This window comes from Phaenicophaeus curvirostris, chromosome 1, assembly GCF_032191515.1.
Source record: "Phaenicophaeus curvirostris isolate KB17595 chromosome 1, BPBGC_Pcur_1.0, whole genome shotgun sequence".
NCBI lineage: Eukaryota > Metazoa > Chordata > Aves > Cuculiformes > Cuculidae > Phaenicophaeus > Phaenicophaeus curvirostris.
The window spans coordinates 40,748,744-40,765,936 of record NC_091392.1 but is presented as its reverse complement, the minus strand read 5'-3'; the positions used below and the strand labels follow the sequence as shown (position 1 = coordinate 40,765,936).

Here is a 17,193-nt window from a genome sequence, read left to right as displayed (position 1 = left end):
TTAGGATCAAGGAATGCATGTAGGAATGCAGCTATGCCATTGCTCTGGCTCCCCACAAACTCCAATGATAGATGCATCCTCAGTCCCCAGGAACTGTCAGCTCAGAGTCTTTCTGAAATGACAAATTCATGGTAGATAAGTAGAAGAAATGAGAAATAAAGTGGAAGTACAATTTTTTTATTATTAAGCGAGAGTGATGGAAAAGATTCATACTTCCACTCTATATAGGAGTTGTCACTTGGAGGTCTTGGCAAGCATGTACTTTGTTTTCTAAACAACTCTGCTGCATACGACAGAGAAACAGCAAGGACAGATCAGTAGAAATTTGTATTCCACCAGAAATGGGTATTTCACAGGTCAGGATCAAATACCAAGAAAATTCATCTTCCTAGAGGTTAGGGGACAGAATCTCAACAGATCAAACAGTATCGCTGCATAGATATCAGCTGAGTGTCACTGATTTATTCCAGCCCAATATTCACCCTCTTGTCTTTGAAAAAGGTGTGGACAGCAGGGAGAAACCAAATCAATCTCTCATATCTCTGTTATCTTGTACCCTGAGGAATCTGAGGAATATTTCCTGATCTAGATGCTCTCCTAACCTGTTTGCTTAACAAAAACAACCTTAAACTCTGGGCATTTCGATAAGCCTGCTGGTCACATTGTTTCCCAGTAGTATAAAACGGCTGTAGACTGGACAGTTTTTCTGGTTCAGGGTGCCTGCACAACTTGGGATTTGGTTGATCTCTTTTCTACATTTGCTTTCTTTCTTGTAGTGCATCTCCCCAGATTCAGTGGTGACACTGACAGTGAGAGAGAAAGGAGCAAATGAAGAAGAGTGAGATACTGTTCCTTTAAGATTTAATTTTCCTAGTCAATGGTTGCTTCTATTTTTTTCCCATCTTGTTTTGGTTTTGTTCTTCACAATAGCAGAAAGAACATAGTCTGTGCCCCTTGTTACATAAAATCAGCTGCACTCGTGCCCTTTGCGTGGAATCCTTTTTCTGTAAATTGTACCTGACACTGGACAGATGTTACACAGCCATAGCCAGATGTGCCTGCCTTTCACAACTCCACAAGCCACTGGCATCGCAGTGGCAGGAGGCAGTGCCGAAAGCTGGGGCAGCACACGGCAGTGAGCAGTGCGAAAGCCTCTGAAAGGCTCAGCCAGGGTTACTACCAGCCATGGGGAATTTTGATTGAAGGCCCAGGCAGAGTCCATTCTCACCTTTTTGGAGGTGAGCAATTGGTTTTGATATCCCATGGAGGCTGCCTTATCTCAAGATACCTCATGCATGCACAGCTGTGTCTGGATGGCTGGTATGCATGTATTGGCTGTTACCTGGGGCAGAGGCAGCCATGGAAATATTGAGCAATGATATGTAGGAAAAATATTGGTATTATGTTGAGCTTTTCATGGGTTTGGTGAACGGAGGTTTAAATCAGAAGTTGAAGGGATCAGTTCTGCAACTTGTTAAAAAAATCTACACTATTTCAGTCTCTCAGAAGAGCAGAAGCTATTAACAGCATAGTTAGTGCTGGTTAAATCTTTATTTGTCAATCACTTGCTGCTTGAATGTCAGAATTCCCATCTGTAGGTAAAGGCACAGGTCCTAAACTCCATTTCCCTTGTCCTTTGAGTCCACCTACCTTTCTGTCTGTCCCATCCTCATCCAGGAGCGGGCATGCAGGGCGGCAAGGACCTGCTACAGGGCAGGACCAATGCACTCTGACAAGGCTGTTTGCAATAACTCAGGCTGTGTAGGTCTTGCTGGTGCTGAGAACTTGGTTTGGAGCTCCGGGCATTTGTGCTAAAAAGCAGGAATGTGCTCATGTTTGCTCTCTCCTGGACGTGTAGTGGGTCTGGGCAGGCAGCTATGCCTGTCCCTGGTACCTTCGGCTGGTAGGTTTTTAGTGCTCTCTCTAGGGGAAAGAAAAAGGCTATTTTACCATGCAGATCCTGCGGGGCAAAGGCCTTTTACTCCCTTCACCTCACTGCTGTTACATTCAACCCCAGTGTTTCACATTACAGTGAGTTTCCAAAGAGGCTAATGGTGGTCTGCATCCCCATATCGTTATCTGCATCACACTCCACCTGCCTTTTAACTTGCAAGTTCTTTCTGGCAGAGCTATCCCATAGGCTTTCTTACCCCACCTTTCACTTACACTGTCTTTCCTTCATGTGCTGGACTGCTTATATGACTCTCTGATATGGACGTTGGAGAGGCTGTTCTATTTATATGACCTGTCTTATTCAGGGAAGTGGTCGATGCTAGGATAATCATGCCATTTCAGACAGACTGCTTGTCTCATTGGAGCATAACAAGCACTGACAGAACACAGGGGAGTGTGTGTGTTGTGCACACATGTGTGAAGTGGGGAGTGCAATGGTCTGAACTGAGACAATGTCCAAATTTGCCCACCCGGTCAGCAGGTTCGGGTGGAGCTGATTCCCAGCAAAGCACTGGAGGCAGAAGTAGGAGTGGTTAGTGCTGATTTCAAACACATCTCCTTCAAAGCTGTCTCTGAGGCAGACAAAAAAAATTGGTTAACACCCTCCCTGTCTTTCCTCAGGCCCCCTCTGCTTGCCACATTTGCCTCTTCAGGCTTTCTCCATCACTAGCTGAAACCATTTAAAATGTCATCATCTCTCTGCTGGTCCTAAATTAGCTATCTGATGTGGTTTTAATGCTCCATTTCCTATGCTGACCAGCCTTTGAAACATTCTCCATTAACTTGCAGGGCTGACAGCCTCACATCTAGGGCAGGCGATGTTACCTAATGGTCAGAGCGCAAGATGGAGAGTAGGGTTCTTCTGAATCTGATTTGCTTTGTGCCCAAGGACGCGTCCCTTCCTTCTTTCTTCTTGCCTGCTCGTCCATACCAGGGCGCTCACAATGTCATCCTGTTTCCACAGTGTCATGTGTGTTTTGCTCCCACCTGGATGAGTTTTGGCATTGCAGCCGTTGCACCTCCACCACGCTGGGGAAGGGCTTGACCCTTAAGTGCTTTCATCAAGCAGCTCCAGAAATGCCCACATAAGCAAAATTCTTTGCTGAAAGGTATTTATAGCAAATAAAATAAAATTGCCTGTGTTTACCCCCAACCCCCGCCCCCCGGCTCCCTCCCCCTTCCCTTTCTTTCTCCATCTTGGAGTCCAAATCATCCAGAGAATCATGTATTAAGCCATTTACAGGCAGTTTCAGCTTGGGTTCCCTCACGTGCATGCACTGCCTGCTGCCCTCACATTGTGCCCCTGTTGCAGTGGTCCAGTGCAGACACGCCAGGGAGTCTCCAAGACCCCTGGCTGCCTATTTAGGGACTGGACTGTGTGTAGGCTGTAGAGAGGAAACAAATCCCCATGGCTAGAGCAGGGAATAGTAGTGCTGGCATGCCAGGTCGTTGCTGATGCTGAGGCGGATGACTTTCACTACGATAGCAATGGAAGGCAGAGCAACCCGAGTGCAGCTGCCTTGCAGCATGCTGCTGACTTGGCCCGCCAGGGAGTCCTTCAAGCCCTGATGCTTTGTCATGTAGGTGTTCCCTTGCCCAGCACACCTGAGCAAGCCCCGTTCTCGCCCTGCATCCCTGTGTAGGCAATGGGATCCAGCAAGCTGCAGGAATGCCGGGAAAGCTCAGGGGGAGCTGCTGCTTCTGCACTCCTGCTGCAAACTTTGGTAAACATGTTGCTTAAGTGTTTGAGGGAAAACCCTCTGAAGAGTTATGTGCCAAATTTGGAGACTAATTTCAGTCATTAAGGCACGAAGTGAGGGATTTTAGTGCCACTTTAAGTGTAAATCTCAAGGCAGCTCCAAGGATTGGAGTTGCTGATGATCCCTCCTTGATTATTATTAGTGGTTCTAATCTTTCCGGTGGAAAATGAACCGAAATGACACCCTTTTGTGTCATATCTGTTACTGATTTCTGTGAACTCTTCTTGTCAGGCTGTGCAAGGGGGATTCCCATAGTGGTATCATTCTCGGATAGGAGGAGAAGGGGTGCAGAAAATGGTTTAGTATTGCTGTTTTTTTAATCAGATATTGGCACTGCTTTCTAATTACTGACATATAAATCTGCAACTCTTGTCACACCAACAGAGTCGTCATCTTCTTGAAACCTTGCTTTGTCTTTATTATGGTGGCTAGTGCAGAGAAGTCATGAAATGGGTGTAGTTGTAATCATGGTCCCCTGGAAGGTCTTTCCCACCACCAGAGCCTTATACAGATCTGGTAGGCTGCACATACCGAGGGATGACTTGTACCTGGCATTCCTCAGTATCAGAGCGATACAAACAGCCAGGAAAGAAATTCCAGGAAAAGAGTGTCTGTGGTCCTGACATGGGGTGTTTTACACCGTTAGAAACAATTGCATGGCTAAGATTTTCCATGTGGCTGATGTTTTGAGATTCTCTCAGTGTTTGGGTGATGAATGGATCCAGCTTTTGGAAAATAATGAATAGTCTGCCTTTGAAAATCATCTTGTTAGAAATGTTTCACACTGGGCTCCCTTATGGCTGTGTTTCCTATGCCGTGCATGTCCCTTGAAGGTCACAACGTGGAGCATGCATGGAATTTCTTTTTAGAAATAAACATAATTGCTGATTGCTCTTGGTAATGGGGAATTAGTGGGTAAATTCTGTTGATTAATGGAGTTAGGACAAAAAAGTTTGGGAAAAGGAAGAAGCTAAAACAATCACCTACTTTGTTTGTTTGTTTGTTTGTTTGAAGAAGTTTCCCTGTTACCAATGCTTTCTTTAAATTAGAGGGATTCCTCTGTATGCTGGTAGTGGGAAAGTGTGAAGCCACTGAAAGAACAGACTTTTTGTCTTGAAATTTGTTCAAACTGATTTCAGAAGGGACAAACTGAAGCTGAACATCAGGAAATGTTTCCTGGTGTCATGGTGTAATAGAGCAGAAGAACCTCTCATGTCTGTAATGGATATGTTGCTTGTGTAATTTATGGGAGGACTGGGCAAAGCACAGGAGGGCAGAGTCCTGGGTCTAGCCCTGCAGGCAGCTTGGTCACCTCCACCTCTCATGGTGACATGATGCTCCTGGTGCCAGAGCAGGTGTATAAAGGCAAAATCTACTTAATGCAACGGGATTGTCAATTGAAGTAAAATACATGAACATGGGAAACTGTCAGAGCGCCACAGAGATGTCATATAAGCCACTGAACTGTGAAATGTGTATTTGCCACCTCCTCTTCCCTGCAGTGTCATTCTGGACAGTCTGACGGTTAAGAAAACAATAGACCTGTTCCTCATTTACAGGAACACAACTTTAACATGCTCTCACGATGCAGCAAGGCTTTGGAATACGTGTAGTTGTAATCTCAGTCCACTTAAAGGTCTTCCCCACTGCCAGAACTGAGTAAAGAAGCTTTAGGATAAATAAGATTGATGCCTGACCTGTTTAATAGTCCATTTGTACAGCTGACATGAGATGCCCTGAAGGGTAGGTGCCTTGTGCAGAAGTGACAGGGCCTTTCTAGACAAAGAGAATCATTAATGTTGGCTGCAAAGATTTGCAGCACTGCTCACCCTTCAGTTTGATCTTACTGGGTGTAAGGTATGACGCTGTCCCTAGGGAAAAGGACTTTCACTGGACTATCTCAACATCCACGGTTCGTATTCCTAAACTGCTTCAGATGATTGATTAGGGCCCTGCGAGGCATGCTGGCTCTGATAGGGATGTAACTTCTTGCAGGTGTGCTGCTTCTTACTCTGCTCTCTGCAGCTTCCCTTATCATTGCTTCCATGTATGGGCTGAGGAGAGGCTGTCTCCACTGCTTCACCTGCAGGCCATCACTGTCCTCAAATGGTACATGAAGTCCTCTTTGGAGAATTAACAAAGTATAGGCTGTAGATCATGTTTACAAGGCTAATTGCTATGCATCCCACTGCCCTCTGTGGTAAGGGAAGTCAAGGACTGTGGGCATATCTCTGTGTGTGTGTGATCTTATCTGTACTTCCAGGAATTCATCGTGAGCCAACCCGGTACATCGCTTCCCTATCCCAGTCACAAAATGGGGATGATTGCCTTGGCTTGCCTGAGTGTCTAGATTCCTGGAATAATTGCTCTGTTTCTCCCACCTCCTTCCTCTTAGATTTTCCATTGTTTGCACTGTGGTCCAGCTGTCCCAGTATAAGCTGCAGAGGAGAGGCAAATTCTCATCTCAGGTTTGGTTCCCGAGAATTAACATTGTCCTTCCTCTTCTCTTTCTCCTGCAGGTACCTGATCAATGTCACCTTCGAAGGCAGGAATTTGTCGTTCAGTGAAGACGGATACCAGATGCATCCCAAGCTGGTGATCATCCTTCTGACCAAGGAGAGGAAGTGGGAGAGGGTAGGACATGTTTGATAATTCTCAAACAGTGTCAGGGAGGACGATGGAGGAAGTCTCTGGGTGAATAATCCCCCATGCCTTTCTGTACTTCTTATCAAGGGCTGACAATCTCCTCTTTGCATCCTGGACCACTGGTATCTCCAGTAGCCAGGCTGCTGTGTTCTCCATGCATTCTCCATTACCTTCTTCCATTAGCATGCATAAAAAATTCATCATCTTCCCTTCTGTGAGCTCTGAACATAAGTTTTCCTGCCTCTCAGAGAAGAGATCTACTCTGTGCTATGGGCTTCAATGGCAGAGGCAGAAAATATTTCTCTGCTTGGCTTGGAGGCAGTGAAGTTCTCTATGCTAAATGACTATGAGATACAGCTACACTTAATAATATATGCCAGTGTTAACTGTGCTTGATAAATCTGGCCAGTGTCGTTTGCAATGGGATGGTGCATTAAGTAGGATGTGTACATGAGATCGTATTGAGCTGTTCCAAGATCCAAATTTGCATATTTCTGAATAATCTGCATGTAACCCAAAGCACCATTTTAGAAATGGTGTGGATTTCTGTGTTAGTGCAAAGCTTTGGTTCATTTCACCTCCTACATAAATGTCAGTGGTCCAGGCTCAGAACAAGCACTCCCAAAAGTTTTGAATTGAAATAGAGGGGTAGTTTCAGGGTGAAGAAAATAAGATATAAAAAAGTGACAGGAGTGAGATGTTAGAATGAAAGCGAGGAGTATTCTGCAGAGCACTCAGTAGACAAGAAGTAGAGCTTGGTCCAGATATGATCATGTGTATGGCTTAAAAAATGCCCATTTGCCTCGCCAGGTACAGAAATCCTTCTCTCCTTGGCTGTGTGTTCTCTGCATGGACTTGCAAATGGCCTGCATGACCAAAGCCAGTAAGAAATTCATGGGGAAATGAGAATGAAATAGGGAGCTGTCAGAAGTGCATTCAGAAGAGGACTAGAAGAACCACTTTTGAAGAAGGCAGAAGAACCATTGCATCATTGCCAGGCAGGCCCTAAGGCCTCCCAGTAGTTACAGGAGTTTGGATAGAGGGTGAAAGGCACCAACTTGTCCCTGATTTCCAGGAAGACTCGTCTACCTTATGGTCTTGGCACTGTGCAGACCAGATGAAAGTGTGTGGCTTGGTAGAGTCTGCAGAGGTCTCAGTGTGACGGGATTGTGAGGAAACATATGGCACAGCATCAGCATGTGTGGACAGCTCTTGGACATGTTTGGAGGTAGACTGGCTGGATATTATACAAGGGGTGTGCAGGCAAAGCTCAGGCTGCAGAGACCTCGCATCAGACTCTGTCCATTGCACAACTTCCCTAAAGCCCACCAGGCAAAGTCCAGGAGGATTTGTTCCTAGCTGGCACCAAATTTGTTCTCACAGGGGAAAACTCAATTGTCAGAGCAAGAAAATGAGGCACTAGCAGCATGAATCCTGCTAGGGATTATTAGCCGGGTTGGCTATAGGGAGTCTGTTGCTGGAATACTTTGCAGACTCTGGGGAGGCACAGCTAAATGCAGTCCTGTTTTTATCTTGCTTGTCGCATGCATTACTGTGTTGCACCCTCAGCGAGGGCTTGGGTCTTCCATGAGTGGTAAGAGAGGTTGTTCAGTCTCTGAGAGCGTATCTGTGGTCTTTCAGATGAACTAACAATTAGTGGAAGGGATGCTGTTTAACTGGAGTGTTGGGGTTAGACCTGGGACCTGCCTGAGCCTTGCTGTTTGTAGGGACTATTTGGCATCCATTAAACTAGAACAGTTCTTCATTTTATAGGAGCTGGGGCTCGACTGAAATGAGATTGTGATGAAGTGTGGTATTACTGGTATGAAAAGCCCAAAGTGCTTCCTGAACACAAATGGTTTACCTTCAAGTGGGTGTCTCACTCAGTGGGAAGACAAATTATCAAAATCAAACTCTGAGCTGTTTGAATTATACACCGTCAGGTTCTTCCTGGAAGATGCAAAAGTCATCTCCAAAATGCTATAATCTCAAATACCTTTTATACCTGGAACCTCATACTCTTTTTCTTAATTTTCTCCATACAGCATAAATGCAAACATTAAAATATAAATGGTGAAGTAGAGCTCTCTGTGGCAAAGATCCTAATTTTGTTCTGTGTTTGCAAATAGAGGCAAAGCAGAGTGCTGGCCCTTAACAGCAGCTCCCAGGCAATGTCACAATACAAGCCATAAATTATTCATATATTATTAGCACACAATCCCAATACCTTTTGTAAGTGCATTGTTTTGCAGTGTAATGTTATCCAAACTCTCACTAATTTTTTTGCTAAATTATCAAGGTGCTTTGTCCTGGAAGCTTCTAGGTGATATATACAAGAAACTGCAAAGCACAGGAGAGTTTCCAAGTCAAACAGTCAGGCAGTAGGAGATGAGAGATGAAAGGCTGCATGGGAAACATTGATTAAGTCCACTTGTGTGCATTCGCTATAGCTTAGTCTTTAATTACATTGCTACACGCTTTTATCCATAATCAGACGCTGTGCCTGGAAGGAACATCAAGAGGTCATTTAGTCCCTCCCTGTGCCCAAGGGAGGGATCAACTAGACTGAAATTATTCCTGACAGATGTTTGTCTCACCTGTTCTGAGAGTCCTTCGATGCTGGAAACTCCATGAAGTCCTGAGGCAATCTCTTCCATGGCTTCTTTTTCCTTACCCTGGAAGTTTTTCTAATGTCTAACCTAGATTTCCCTGACTGCAGTTTAAGCCCATTACTACTTGGAATCTCCCTAGTGGACACAGATAATTGTTTATACTCCTTTTTATCTTCCCTGTGTATGTTTGAAGGATTCTATCATGTTGTCTCCCAGTCGTCTCTGCTGTAGATTAAACAAGAATTTGTTCGGTCTCTCCTGATAGGTCATGTTTTCTAGTCTTCTGATCATTTTTTATTAGTCTCCTCTGGATTTAGTGACACAGTTTGCTGCTCTGTACAGCTTGGTGCAGTTGATTCTTGAAAGATGGCAAATAGATTGCGAGGAGTATGTCTCATGGGGGGTGTATATATATATATAAAGAAATGTTTTGCAACAGGTGTGGAGCCTTCCATTTTCTGAGCAGCAAAGATGCAGACAGTGACTGACCTGTTTCAGGATTCCAGGTCCGTGAAATTTTTTGAGATTTTGATTTTTCATTCCAATTTGGGAATAAATATCTTTGAAACCTCACCAGTTATTTCAGAACAGGAATTCATTTTTCAGAAGAGCTACATCTGTCCCAGACTCTGATGATGATGATAAATCTCCTCCCGTGTCCTTCGGATGTACTGAAGCTTAGTAGGGCTGACAGTCATGAAAGAGCACATAGAGCAGCCACTTACTGGAAAGGGGCAGTAATCTGAATTCTTTTGCTCTTGTAGCCAGGAGTAATGATTCCTTCTGTGATAAGCAAATGTGCTGCATTTCAGTCACTTCTCTGTCCTTTGCTCCTCAGGGGCAGAATGCTGTATGCCTTCCCTCACTACCTTTTAATTAGCTGGTTAGAGCTCTTTGTTTCCCTTGCCAGACGACCTAGATGTGTTTTGGGTGCCTGGATGCCCCTGTGGTATCTGTCATAGAGGGGAAGGTATGCAGGTGGAGGTGGTGAAGGAGCCTCTTGAAAGGTCCTGCCTCAAAGCAGCAATGAACTGGGGCCAGAGGTCTTACAAGGTGAGCTAGAGGAATGGTACTATGCTAGGTTTTGAGTCTGTGGGTGGTGATGTTTTGTGTGGGAGGAGTTTTCACCCAGGCTTTTTCTTTGCTTTACTGATTGCCTTTCTCCTTTGTTCTCCAATAATCCCACACACGATGAGGGCTTATTTCTGTGTTCATGATCCCTTGATGAGAGCTGACAAGTGCTGCTCTCTAGCTCTTGCTCAAGTCCCCGCCTTTCCTGCTGAGGCAGGGTGCAACAGTTCTGTAAACTAGCTCCCAACTCCTCCTGTCTGCTATCTTACTTTTCCCCAGCAAATGTCCTCTTTGAGGAGGGCCACAAAGATGATCTGAGGGCTGGAGCATCTCCCATATGAGGACAGGCTGAGAGAGTTGGGCTTGTTTAACCTAGAGAAGAGAAAGCTCTGGGGAGACTTCATGCCAGCCTATAAGAACTTAAAAGGGGCCTACAGGAAAGACCAGGAGTGAGGGGTAATGGTTTTAAGCTGCAACAGGAGATATTTAGATTAAATATTAGGAAGAATTTTTTTTACTGTGAGGGTTGTGAGGCGCTGGAGAAAAGTTGCCCTGAGAAGTTTTGGATGCCCCATCCCTGGAGTTCTTCAGGTTGGATGACGCTTTGAGGAACCAGGTCTAGTGGAAGGTGTACATACCCATGGCAGGAGGGTTGGAATTGGATGACCTTTAAGGTCCCTTCCAACCCAAACCATGCTATGATTCTATGATTCTGTGATGAAACTTGGGTATGCCACAAACATCACTGTCTCTGAGGCCCTCTTTGGGATTCTTCCTCTTGAAACGCCTTTATCTCTGCTGAATTTTGCATCACTTCCATCACTAGGCTGTTCTCAGACTCTCTCTTTTGCTGATGCTTATTTGCTTCTTCCCTTAGATGTATCACTGGAGATTCAGAGCACCTTTCCATGCAGCTCATGACAGCAATCTCTTATACCGCCTCACAGAGCCCTTTGATCGAGGGCTCCCTGGGGCATCTCTTACCATGCATGCTCCACCAACTCCGGCTCCTGGCTGGAAGAGCAAAGCCCCAGGTGGTAGGTTTAGTCAGGATGCCACTACAAGTCATCTTAGAGGAGGACAGATGGGAAACTTATGCTGAACGATTCATTCTCCCTGCTGCATGTGCTAATCCTCTGCCCCTATCAACCCTCACCTCCCTCAGCAGATAAAATGTTTGCCTACTGCTGCTCCTATAATTATCAGTGTTTGACTTTTGAACTCTTGAAAATCAATTAACAGTATCTGTTCTGCTTCCTCTAGCCATCAGTGTGGCTGTGATTACAAATTCACAGAGGCTGCTCTTAGTCTGTTCCCCTACACCACTGCACACATTAGTGTTCCCTGGGAATGGGGCCATTTGCTGTAACATGCTGTCAGTTGCCTCAGTGACTGTAGACTTCCAGTACCCCCTAACACTGATCTGGGGTGAAAAATGGTCCCACTACTCTCTGCCACATGGGCTTTCAGCCTCGACTGTAGTCCATATTAGATGAGATAGCAAGTTTGTGTAATGCTGTTCCCTGCTTGGGACAGAGCAGCGTCATGCAAATCTCTGCTTGGGAGAGGTTCCCTCAGGATGTGGGAAGGAGCTACAGGTCTTAAGAAAGAAAAATGGAAAAATGACATTTGTTCTATCTGAAAAAGAGAGGAAATGGAACAAGATAAGTCTTTGGACATCTAAATCATTGTTCAGAGAAAGGACATTATGGTCAGTTGCTTTTCCTGTCTACAGTAAGCAGAAAGAAGATGAAATCTTGCTAAATTTTCAAGCAGAAGAATTTTGGTTAGATATGTAGGAAGCTGTCTAATTGTTAGCATAGTGAGACATGGTGAGGCTTATTTGCTGGTAAGGCTCATTTGCTGGAGGACACATAGAAAAATATCCAACACTCTGAGATTTAAATCTATCTTGTCCTGTCTCAGAGCTGGTGGATGTAGTAAGTGATCTCTTGTGGTTCTCTGCCAGCCTACATTTCTGATTAGATGAACAAGATGAACCTGAAGACTCTCTCACAGGAGACCACTTATTTGATAGGAAAGAAGAACTGGGTTATGGACAAGCTGATCAGCAAAACATTCAAGTGAGCCTGGTCCATTGAGGGCATAATTTCTGCAGGCTTCTACCATGTTCCTTTTGTATGAGCAGGTGGTTGATGCATGAAGCCTGTTGTGGATGGCTGCAAACAAAAGCCCTTACGGAGGCTTTTGTCGCCTCCTGGAGTCTGCAGCTTTGGAGGTCTGATGAACACCACAGAAATGCTGAAGAGGCTGTAGCTTTTGATAATGGTGCTGCCTTCAGGCCTAGTCTCAACTCCGTCTGTGCATTAAAAGAAATATTCCCTGTCATTTCTTTGTGTGCTTCAATGTCGCAGTAGTAGAAATAATGGGAGAGGAAAATAGGACTGAGAACCTGATCAGTATTCTTCTAGTAAGGGTCTGTGTGGTACTGACCACTCCACGAAGAACCAATACGAATCATGTGCCTGTTATGTTTCCCAGCAGAAGGAAGGATTTAGATTTATTTATATATGTAATTTTCTGAGGAAGGCTCTTTAAAAATGAGAGGAACAAGAAAGTAGGTGAGGTGGGGTGAAACCTGCAGCTGTACAAATCCAAGCATCTTTCCCCTGCCTTTGAAAAGATGACTAGATCGTTTAAGACAGTTTCCTCCTTGTTTTGTCTGGTGCCCACCTGAGCAAGCCTTTCTGATCCCTTACACATGCATGCACAGGTATGCTTGCCTCCGTGGGGTGGAAATTACTGCCTTTGGTCAAGTTCTGCTCTGTATGTGGAGTTTTGGCACCTTTACAGCATGTCCAGGGACTTGAGAGAGGGAATGGTTTTTTATCCCACTGATTCCTTTTATGGTAACACAAGATTGGATTGTTTTTGCCAATCAGCCTTGTTTTGTTAATTTCCCTGTGTACATGGGGATTCATGACTCATTGTCCCTGAGGAGAAATGGCATGGGATTTTGTTTAAACCTACTCAGAGTTAGTGACTGATTCTGTTCCCATAGAACCAGTTTTTAGAAGGATATAACTTCACTTAGGACAGATGAACCATTCTGGATTTAAGCACATATGGCTGAAATTAGAATGAGATCCTGTAAATGCATTTCCCTCCTTATTTTTAAAGAGGTCTTTTTGGACACTTCTCTAAGAGACCGTAATTTACTGAATCCATTGCTTCTCATTAGACAGCAGACTTGCATCAAAGAATACATATTTTATGGATATCTCACTCCCAAGTGAGTGTCCCTTAGATACCTGATCTAGATCACATCTGATGACTCTGTTGATGACCCTGATTCAATCAGACAACCAGATGGCTTTATTTGTGCACCTATGCTGCATCCACTGTCAGGACTTGGCCTGGCTTCTCACAGTTGTCTGGGATGAAACTGTATGCATGTGTGGCTACTTACAGCCATGTTAATCTTGCACTGACTCCTGAGGAGAAGGGCACATGCAAGTGCTACACAGAGCTTTCCTTACCAGATGATAAATGGAACAAACTTTCTGAAAACTGCTCCTATGTAAATCTTTTGAAATGCTCATCAAATGGTATCTTTGCCTACTGATTGTATCAGACCATTAGGTTAGATGACTGCATCCTGCAATTATGAGCCGGTCCATCTCTTTGACCAAAGAGGACCAGAGTTGGGTATCTCCTGCTGTTCAGCCTATATTATGTCAGTATAAGCTGTTTACTCTCTTTGCCTGTTGCTGAAGTGGTTCTTGAACTTGTTTGCTTGAATTTCAGAGTATATTTGTATGATTCATGAATCTGCAGAAAAATATTCTGGCTCTTCTCCACCAGGCCCTACTCCTTGGCTACCAGAGGGAATTCTTGCATTGAAACAATGACAGCTTCTTGGAGAGACCTTGTCCTCTAATGCAAATGAGATATTGGAAAATCTGGAGATCTTTATTAAGTCCAGGATGTAGTTAGAATGCCTCCTACCATTTTCATGATGGTATAGCTGATGAGGGTGATAGTAGCTATCTGACCTTTGCTGGGGTTGCCAGCCTGACTCCTTGGACAGGGAAACCCTGAGGACTATGCCCAATGGTAACACCATCCAGCTGTGGGAGAAGACTGCTCTTGCCTTGGTTGTGTTCTTGATGAGAGCTTTAGTCTGGGGCTTTCTTCCAGTTGACTTGTCCATGCCTCAGAGCTGGGGTGGGGGGTGTGTGGGCATCATTCCCCCTTGCCACATGTACATGCAGTCACCTCTTGTGTTTCATCATTGCTGTCCTCAGCACCCAGTTATGGACTTGGGACTCTGCTCTGCAGGGATCTGTGTGAATGCTAACAAGAAAGGTCGCTCCTACCGCAAAGTGGTTACTCTTTAATTAGAAGACAAAAGCCAGCAGATGGGTACAGATGGACAAACGGGGGAGTATAAGGGAACAATCAGACAACATTAGTCAGCATGGTAGGCAGCAGGCTTTACACACCAACTGCCTAACTCTTGTAAAGGGTTTGATAGGCAGTGGAGAATTATAACTAGCTTCGTGCAAGCTAATGGGGGCCTCACTGAAAGTGTGAAGGGCAGATAGGAAAAAGCAGTAAAGGTGCTTTTGTGTGCTTGGAGAGCTGCAGCTAAGATGTAACAACTCAAAAATACCTAGTGCTGCTGCAAAATTTCCACTCTTCTTAACGTCCAAGGGGATAATCCTAACTTTACAGAAAACAACAAAAAAAAAAGCTGTGGTAAGTTTACATATTGCAATGCAGCACCACCTCTCAGTGCAGGGCTGGTGTCCCAGTGCCAGAGCCACATTGCTTCTGGTTAAAAATCCCCCTGCTTTCCACCAGCTTGGAGGTTTCCATGATATGTCAGATGTTGCTGTGTATCTGTGTCCCTTTCAATGAGAGTATTTTGTTGATTGTGAGAATATGTTATCCCAGCATGTTGATGGTAAACATCCATTTCTTAATTCAGGTGATAGCTCAGCTGCTGCGGGAAGATGAGCTTTCAAGTATGGGTACAGTAATTAAATATTCCTATCACAATGCAGTATCAAGGATTCATCCTATCATCCCTGAAGAGTCCACAACATCCTCAAAAAAACAGGAAGAGGAAGTTAATTTGGTTAGAAATGAAAGAAAGAAACATTGCTGTTGTTTTGTACTTTTTGGTAAATGAAAACAACTTAATATTTCTTTTTGAATCCACAAAAATGGTTTTCTGGCCTGAAAAAAACCCAAACAAAACAGGTAATTTAAATGTAGTAAAAACGTTTTGTAACATAGACCAGTTTTGATAGAAAAATGTCACATGAAATGAAATTTCTAAAGCTTTCATTTTTTGTGTTGCCATTTTTAAGCAAAGTATGCCATTGTGAAAAGTCTTAAGTGGTATATGCTGACGTTCTAAGAATCCCTTCCATTGGACTGTCTTCAGGCCAAAGCTCTTCTCTAATTTCAGTCAGAAGAACAACTTTTCAGCCCAACTCCATTTATAAGTGAACTGATTATCAGTGCAACAGTAAATGTTCCTGCTCAGGAGTGACATGGGCAGGTTGTGTGTCTTACACCATACAGATACACAGCACAGCAAACTTCATTTTTATCTGCTTTATCCGTAGGCTTATATTAGAAATCACTGCAGGGACTGTGTAGCAGCCAGAAACCACACAAGTTGCCCCAGCGCCATGGAAGAGGCAGTTTATTTCCTATTTCTTTTGGTGGCCAGACTATGCAACAAAAAGATAGCTGAGGAAAGCATGGCTTTAAGATCAGAAATTGGTGAAAAGGTAAGGACAGAGAGGAAGTCTGGAGAAAGTGCTAGCATAGCTCCTGATGAAGGAGTCTCACAGTGAGTGAATGTAACCCTGGCGCCTGAGGGTGTGTTTTCATCTGTTTGGTTGCATTTACTTGAGACTCTGTCTCATGTCAACGACATCTTTGCTTTGTCTGTGAATCCTTTGCTTTTTCTATTTTTGCATTTCCTGAATATTATTAACTGGAAGCTCTCTTTCCCTTCCATGGATCTTGAGGGAAGGGAGGTTCTGCTGTGTCCTCATCTAAGTATTCATAGGATCCCTACATTTTTCTTTCTTTTGCCTTTTTCTTTTGTTTTTGTTTTTATTCCTCTTCTTCTTCCCCATTTTTTTTTTTTTTTTTGCTAGAATTCATAGAATCATAGAATAGTTTGGTTTGGAAAGGACCTTAAAGATCATCTAGTTCCAGCCCCTCTGCGATGGGCAGGGACATGTTCAGCATCCTTCTCTCTAAATTGGAGAGATATGGATTTCATGGCTGGACTGTTTGGTGCATGAGAAACTGGTTGTTTTGGCCATATGCAAAGAGTAGTGGTTACTGGCTTAAAGTCCAGATGGAGATCTGTGACAAGTGGTGTCCCTTAGTGGTCTGTACTGGGACCAGTGCTGTTTAATAACTTCATCAATGATATTGACAGCGAGATTGAGTGCACCCTCAGCAGGTTTGCAGATGACACCAAGCTGAGTGGTGTGCTCACAGTCCAGAAGGCCAGCTGTATCCTGGGCTGCATCAGGAAAGCGTGGCCAGCAGGTCTGCCCCTCTGTTCCTCTCTTATGAGACCTCATCTGAAGTACTGTGTCAAGCTCTGGAATTCTCAGCATAAGAAGCATATGGAACTGTTGGAATGGGTCCAGAGGAGGCTACAAAGATGATCAGAGGGCTGGAGCACCTCCCATATGAGGACAGGCTGAGAGAGTTGGGGTTGTTTAACCTGGAGAAGAGAAGGCTCTGAGGAGATCTTACAGTGACCTTCCAGTGCCTGAAAGTGGCCTACAAGAAAGGTGGAGAGGGACTATTCATAAGGGCTTGTGGTGATAGGATGACAGGAATGGGTGTAAACTGGAGAGAGGCAGATTTAGGCTTGATATAAGGGACAATTTCTTCACCATGTGTGGTGAGGCGCTGGCACAGGTTGCCCAGGGAAGTTGCGGATGCCCAGTCCCTGAAAGTGTTCAAGACCAGGCTGGATGGGGCCTTGGGCAGCCTTATCTAGTGGGATGCCCCTGCCCATGTCAGGGGGGTTGGAACTAGATGATCTTTAAGATCCTTTCCAACCCAAACTATTCTATGACTCCATGATTCTATGTTCCACTAGATCAGGCTGGCCAAAGCCCCATCCAATCTAGTCTTGAACG

The 17,193-nt window shown here is 44.5% G+C and overlaps 1 protein-coding gene across 1 annotated transcript in view; it reads left to right on the top strand.

The window, feature by feature from the left end:
* Positions 1-17,193, top strand: part of GRIN2B (glutamate ionotropic receptor NMDA type subunit 2B) — a 218,656-nt gene that overhangs the window by 128,492 nt on the left and 72,971 nt on the right. Inside the window, exon 5 of the mRNA XM_069854582.1 lies at positions 6,233-6,347. Coding sequence (XP_069710683.1) covers positions 6,233-6,347 — 115 coding nt within the window. The remainder of the gene's footprint in view (positions 1-6,232; positions 6,348-17,193) is intronic.